The sequence below is a fragment of the Acomys minous genome (genome assembly GCF_964271855.1).
Source record: "Acomys minous genome assembly, chromosome: 4".
Taxonomy (NCBI): domain Eukaryota; kingdom Metazoa; phylum Chordata; class Mammalia; order Rodentia; family Muridae; genus Acomys; species Acomys minous.
The window spans coordinates 41,422,920-41,429,908 of NC_140486.1; the positions used below are offsets into that span (position 1 = coordinate 41,422,920).

The window sequence follows — 6,989 nt, forward strand, 5'->3', positions numbered from 1 at the left end:
ACTGTGGGCTGGTTTTTTTAATCTCTTTCAACTCTTAAATTCTATAATTCTTTGACTTTATTGTAACTTACAGTGGAGGTGGTATTAGCAAACTGTTTCCCAAAAGATAATGGTAGAAAGGACAAGTCTTCAATGTCAAGGACCAAAATGTCATATCTGACAGATAAATGTTTATGGTAGACATAGTGTTGTTGTTTCTGTTTTTCCTTTGAAAATTACTTTTCTTCCTTAAAAAAAAATCTTCCTGTTTTCATGAACCAGTTGATTCATGATCTCAGCCACAGACTCTTCCATATTGAGCTGTAGGCAGACCATCGACAAATCATTCCTGCAAGGGGGTGGAATAAACAAACAAACAACAACAAAAACCTTCAGAGGGCTAGGAGGGATGGGAAGAAAAAAGAGCAAAAGAGTACAAGTTCCATCACCCTTTCTTTTGTCTAGAAAGCCCAGATGAAACAGATTTTTGTTTGGGGGGAGATACGGTCACACAATGTAGCTCATGATATGTAGATAGGGTGGGCTTGAACTCACAGAGCTCCACCTACCTCTGTTTCCCCAGTGTTAAGATTAAAAGCATGAGCCCACAAACCCAGCCAGATGGATGCCTTTGTGCACTACCACATTGTGGAATCTGTTCTGGAAGCCACGAGAATGTCTAAGAGACGTATGCTGTAGCAAGTGCATTTAGCAAACTATTTTCTCTCTCCTCTACTCTCTAGCCCTCCTGACAGGTTTTCTTTTGCTCAAACCCCCACCCCCACTGCAGGAATGACTTGCTGATGGTCTGCCGACAGCTCAATATGGAAGAGTCTGTGGCTGAGATCATGAGCCAACTGGGCACAGATGAAAACGGGAAGATTTCCTTTCAGGACTTCACAAGGTGCCACATGCAGCTTGTCCGAGAAATCAGGAAGGAGGAAGGAGGCCTTTCCATGAGGTCAGACAAGTCCAGTAAAAAAAAGCTGAGGGATAGAATCACCTCCTGGCCCACGAGCAGTGACCACAGTCTGGGTAGGTATGGGCAAGTGTCAGTGAGATCATACTCCTTTGTCCCTGCTACATTACCTCTAAGTTGCCACCCCAGTCCCCCTACTCGGCTTACGTGGGACTTCCCTTCTAGCCACTGCTTCTCTCCAATGGCTTATTGTTTCTTTTTTCCCCCAGTTCTGTTCTCATATTTTCCAATGGTAATACTGCTTTTAAATAGCTCTGGAAAACCAAGTGTGCAGCCAAAGGTCTATAATCCCAGTACTTAAGGGGCAGAGACAAGAGGATCATGAGTTTGATGTCTAGATGAGAAGGGGAGGGCAGAGGGAGGGGGGAGAGAGGAAGGGGACAGAAGGAGGGGGAGGGAGGAAGGGAAGGAGGGGGGGAGGGAGGGAGGGAGGGAGGGAGGAAAGGGGAATGAGTATAGCCAATGAAAAAGCTTGAGAAGGGCTAACTGCATCGATAGTCCTAGGAGCAGTTGTAGATGTTGTTAAAAATCCTTTTATTTTTTTTCTTTTTCTTTCCCTTTTTTTGTTTTGTTTTTCAAGACAGGGTTTCTCTGGGTAACCTTGGCTGTCCTAGACTCACCTTGTAGACCAGGCTGGCCTCGAACTCACAAAGATCCACCTGCCTCTGCCTCCTGAGTGCTGAGATTATTTCTTCCTTTCATGCCTGTTATAATTTCTTCTGGTACAAGACGGGAAGATTAAAATTAATGTTCTTAATGATTTTGATAACGGGTGAACCTGGATGACAAATATTTGATTTCTTACACATATTTTAGAGTGCTCAATTATATGTATATTTTAAATTTATTTTTTTACTTTATATGCATTGATGTAAAGGTGTCAGATACCCTGGAACTGGAGTTACAGACAGTTGTGAGCTGCCATGTGGGTGCTGAGAATAGAACCTGGTCCTTTGGAAGAACAGCCAGTGCTCTTAGCCGCTGAGCCATCTCTCCAGGCCCATCTCTATGCATTTTAATTGTTTGAATTTTTACACAGCCAAAAAGCAAAAAAGCATCTTGAAAAGTAGCTGGAACAATGGCACAGAGAAAAATACCTATATCTTCTACATATATTTTCTTTGTTTTAGACCAGGATGGCCTTGAACTTACAGAGATCTCTCTGGATGCTTCACTTAAAAGTGTGCACTACCATGCCTGGCCCTTCAGGATTTTTTTTTTCTAAACCTAGAAACTGTCTCCTAGATTTTTCTCAGTTTCATGCTTTGATATGTATAACAAGTCCCAAGAAAGTGCCAGAAAGTGATGCTTTCCCACATTTTGTTTCAATTGGCACGGAAAATTGTGTACGGCCCCAGCACACAGAGGGTTGAGGCAGATACATCCAGGTCAGTGTTCCTGACAGCATGTCCTGAGAGGTTTGGGTTTTCAACTTGACCCAAGCTAGTTATCTGGGAAGAGAAACCTCAGTTGATGAGATGCCTCCATCAGAGTGCCTACAGGCAAGTCTGTGGGGGAGTTATCTTGATTGATAACTGATGTGGGGGGGGGTGCCTAGCTCACTGGGGCCAGTACTAGCCTTCGGCAGCTGGTCCTGGACTGTATAAGAAATCAAACTGAACAAGCCATGGAGAAGTAAGCCAATAAGCCGTGTTCTTCTATGGCCTCCACTTCAGTTCCTGCCACCAGGTTCCTGTCTGTGCGGTGACATTCTTTCATAATGATATGTAAGCCGTAAGATGAAATAAGACCTTTCCTGCCCACATTGCTTCTTGTCATGGTCTTTATCAAAGCAGTAGAAAACAAACAAGGGCACAGTGGAATCATTAAATGTTACATTCCTACCAGCCTTTACTACCATAATGAATGACGCTGAGGTGTCAAAGGCGATTGCAGTAATGTATGTGCTCTCAGCAAAATGTGTATAAATATTTTATTATGAAATGTTTTTCTTAACATTAAAGTAATATGTATTCATTATAGAAAATAGGGTAGGGAGAGGTAAACAAAACAAAAGAAAGGAAAATTCATCTTAATCCGCCATATAGAAATAATAAACACTGATGTATTTGGTATGCTGGCTTCTGAAGTCTTCCTTGATTTCTGTCTCTCCATTTCTCATTGCCTCTTACACTGTCTTCTCTACTATGTCTCTCTGTGAGTGGTTCATTTATTTTCTTATTCTGCTTATTTTTATTCCTTCCTTCTTTCCTCTATTCCCCCCTCCCTCCCATTTATTTGATACTGAGGACTGAACATAGAGATTTCATATGGCCTCTTAAAGTATTTCCTTCCACTTGCTTTTTACTTTTATATAGTATTTAAAGGCACACTTTCCAATGATTGCCTGACATAAAATGACACTAAATAAATATCAAGTAAAGGAATGAAATTAATTCTTTCTGCCTAGCTTACTGTTCTTCCCCCCCCCCCCAGGAACATAGATTTATTGTATAAATACATAAACACACACTCTGCATGTGTGTGTGGGGGGGGTGAGGGGTTAAGTAAACCATGAAACATCCCAATGATTGAATACTGTAGGGTCATTAAAACAATGAATAAATGTGTTTTCAATCTGAATATGAACTGTTAAAAGGTCTTTGTGTGGTTCTGTTCTGTTTTATAGGCCTGACTTGCTTAGAACTCACTATGTAGACCAGGCTAGCCTTAAACATGCAGCAATCCTCCTGACTTCCTGCCCACTGCTAGGGTTATGGGTGTGTATCACTGCATCAGAACACTACAGCAGACTAATATTTATTCTAATATGTCTGTAGTAGGAGCTTATGCAAATTCTGAATGGGAAATTTGAAAAGAACCGATGGTAGCATCATATTGGTTTTATCAGCTCACTAGATTGGCTCAGCCAGAGAAAAGCTGAAAATAACTTTCTTTCAGCCTTTGATATAAATTCATATTCCTGAAAGAGAAGAGGTAACTTAAAAGAGATGAATCATAATGCACGTCAGGAATTGAGTAAGACCCAGAAGTTGTGAAGCCCACTACCACTTTATTCTGGTCATTGATGCCTCCGAGTCTGAGTGTGAATCTTTTTGTCATTTGTAGTGCCAAAACAACGCTCTACAAATCACTTAAACTCTCTGTGTCTCTTCTTGCTCAAGTGTAAGGTGGGGCAATTATTGTTCGCAGGAGCAGGAGTTAACACACATGTGCGACCATGTGAAACAATGGCTGCCTCATACTGACAGCTGAATACAAGTGTATTAGGCCATTGTGCGTTACTTTTGGTGAAATACTGAGACAAGATGCTTTATAAAGAAAAAAAAATAGATCATTTAGGTCACAGTTGTGAAGGCTCATGTGGCTGCATCTGGTGATGGCCTCCCTAGATGCTCTCATTTGGCCTCATGGGTCTAAACAGGTACATTTTAGTGCCAGAGATGTGTGCCTGTATTTCCATGGGCTTTAGAAAAAGGTAACAGTCATATGTGTTCCTGCGTCATTCATAGGCATCCCAACCTTAACACAATAAAATACAATAATTTATTTCCCTTCTACACACCCTTTCTCTAACGCCTCCTCTTAAATGTATCATTATCAGGGAAATAGCTGAATTTAGGAAATGTCACTGTCTGACTCTTTGCTAAGCTCGAAAGTCCCATTGTCTCTTCTCTCCTTCTTTTCAGATTTTATTTTTATCATTTTATGTGTATGAGTGTTTTACCTGCATGTATGTCTGTGTACCACATGTGTGCCTGGTGCCCAAGGAAGTGATCATCATCCACGTGGGTGCCAAGAATCAAACCTGGGTGCTTTGTAAGAATGGCAAGTGCTCTTGACCACTGAGCCAAACTTCCACCCACTAATTACTTCTTCTGCCAAAGTAGATCCGGAACCTTTGCTCTCCTGCACCATGCTGTCAAAATAACCACCATATCTACAGGTGCCAGTAAAGAAAACCTAAAGTGCCTCCGACTCTCTTCTTTCCTCCTTGCAACATTTTGTTCTCTGCTCTGAAGTCATAGTTGTCTTTCAGCCTTGTGGAAGCATATTTAGATCATGTGTTCTGTATCCTCCTTATCTCCACAAACCCAAGTCCTTACCACAGTCTGGCTTATGCTTGCTTCTCCGAGTGGATCTCAGAGACTCCCCTGACTTGCATTGTATATTCCACTCTGGCCTTCAGCCAGCCGCCTCTAGCCTAAAACCATGTTTTCTGTGACCTTCTTTTAGCACGACTGGCTTTTTCCTGTTATTCAGACTTCAGCTTAGTGACGGGTCATCAGGGCAGCCGTTATTTAGCTAAAGCTGCCTCCTCTCGTTCATGTTTTTCACTCTTCATGCCCACTAGCTGCACAGCGCACAGCCTTACCTGACATTACAGTATGAGTTTACTTGAACACGCGGTTACCTGTTTCCCCAAGTACAATAAAGCTCCTGTTAGAGTACTAAGGGACTTGATTGTCTCTTATGCTCTCATACTCCAGCAGCACGGTGACAGTTCATATTGATTGTCAGTTTAATAGGATGTAGGATTCTTCAGGAGATAAGCCTCTAGGTGTGTCTATGGGAGACTTTTTACAAGGCCGAATGTGGTTAGAACCATTCCATGGCTTGGAATCCTGGATTTAATAAAAATGATAAAGAGAGCTCAGGGACCCAGCATTAATCTCTGTGCTACCTGACTGCAGAGGCAGTGTGGTCAGCTGTCTCAAGTCCCTGCCTCGACTTACTGCCATGATGGACTGCAGCTCGAACTGTGAGGCAAAATAAACCCTGTCCCCCTTGATGTATTGTATTCAAGTTCTTTGTCCCAGCAATACAGACACTTAGAAGAGTCCCTGGCTTGGGGGAGATGCTTGATGCGGAGATATTACGTGAGTGACTGAGCTCAGCTTGCGCTGTGATAACGCCCCTTTAGGGATGAACAGAAGCACAGTGCACAGTTTCACACACTGACGAATATGCAGTTTAATTGTACAAAAAGAAGAGCACGGGAAATTAAGTTGCAGAGCTTCAGTTTGAACCCAGGATCCTACATGTTTGGGACAGGTACTCTACTGCTGAGCTACATCAGTCCTAGCGATGGTGTACAGATTACAAAATGAGAGACACTGACTGCACTTACACAGTCTGTAAGCTGAGCTGAAAAAAAAATACCCTGAACATGAATCGTAGGAAAACACAGGGATTTTACCTGTGGCTATAAAGATGAAGAAAAATGAAAGCATGTTGGGCTGTCATGAGAAAAGCCTAAGAAAAAAAACTTCAGTTTCATGATTAACTGTCAAAGAAACTTTATTGTCGGCTCTGACATTTCACAGCACATCCACGCAGGGAGTCGAGTTGGCAGAAAAAGAACTGTCAAAACATTACATGCTCAACTTGGAAGAGGAATTTCAACAGATTCGTTCATCCTGAGTGTTTTCTGTGGAACGGTGATTTCAAGGGATGATCATAAATATTATGAGAAGAAAGAATTCCTTTGTCAAAGAATTTGAAAAGTTTGGGTTAAAGCAGATTAATAGTTTTCTCTCCTGCAAGATATTTCAGAGCCTTTAATGTGCTAATGCTTCTCAGGACTCTCCAGGAGAGAAATAAGATACATCACAGTTCCCTAGCGCAATTGGCTGTAGATTTTTTTACACACAGAGAACTCTCTGCTCAGATGTGCTTTGGGGAAAAATTAAGATTCCTAAACAACTAGGAATTAATACATTTTCATACCCATTTAAGATCATCTTAAAATAATATTTTTAAATCCTTATCACCAGCAGACATCAGCTGTATAGTTTGATAGTTATAGCAATGACAATAAGAAATGGTTAAAATTGCTACTATTTACGTTTAAGCAATTGACTTGTGTTATGTACTTGAAAGATACCAGGTCACCACTGAGTTTCTGTGGGACTCCAGGTAGGTGCTTAATTATCCTGATTTTTTTTTTTTTTTTTTTTTTTTGCTTTCTTAACTCTAAAGTTAGATTGTGTGTGTGTGTGTGTGTGTGTGTGTGTGTGTGTGTGTGTGTGTGTGTGTGTGTTTGTGTAGTTGGGGCAATTTAGTAAGC

General features: G+C 41.5%; 1 protein-coding gene across 6 annotated transcripts in view; it reads left to right on the forward strand.

The window, feature by feature from the left end:
• The window catches only part of MCC (MCC regulator of WNT signaling pathway), a 372,812-nt gene that overhangs the window by 47,407 nt on the left and 318,416 nt on the right, over nucleotides 1-6,989 (forward strand). For 3 of the 6 annotated variants that reach the window (XM_084778403.1, XM_084778404.1, XM_084778405.1), the window contains exon 2: nucleotides 770-1,014. The exons of the other annotated variants lie outside the window; for them this stretch is intronic. In XM_084778403.1, the coding sequence (XP_084634529.1) occupies nucleotides 770-1,014 (245 nt within the window). The remainder of the gene's footprint in view (nucleotides 1-769; nucleotides 1,015-6,989) is intronic. 6 annotated transcript variants of the gene reach the window in all.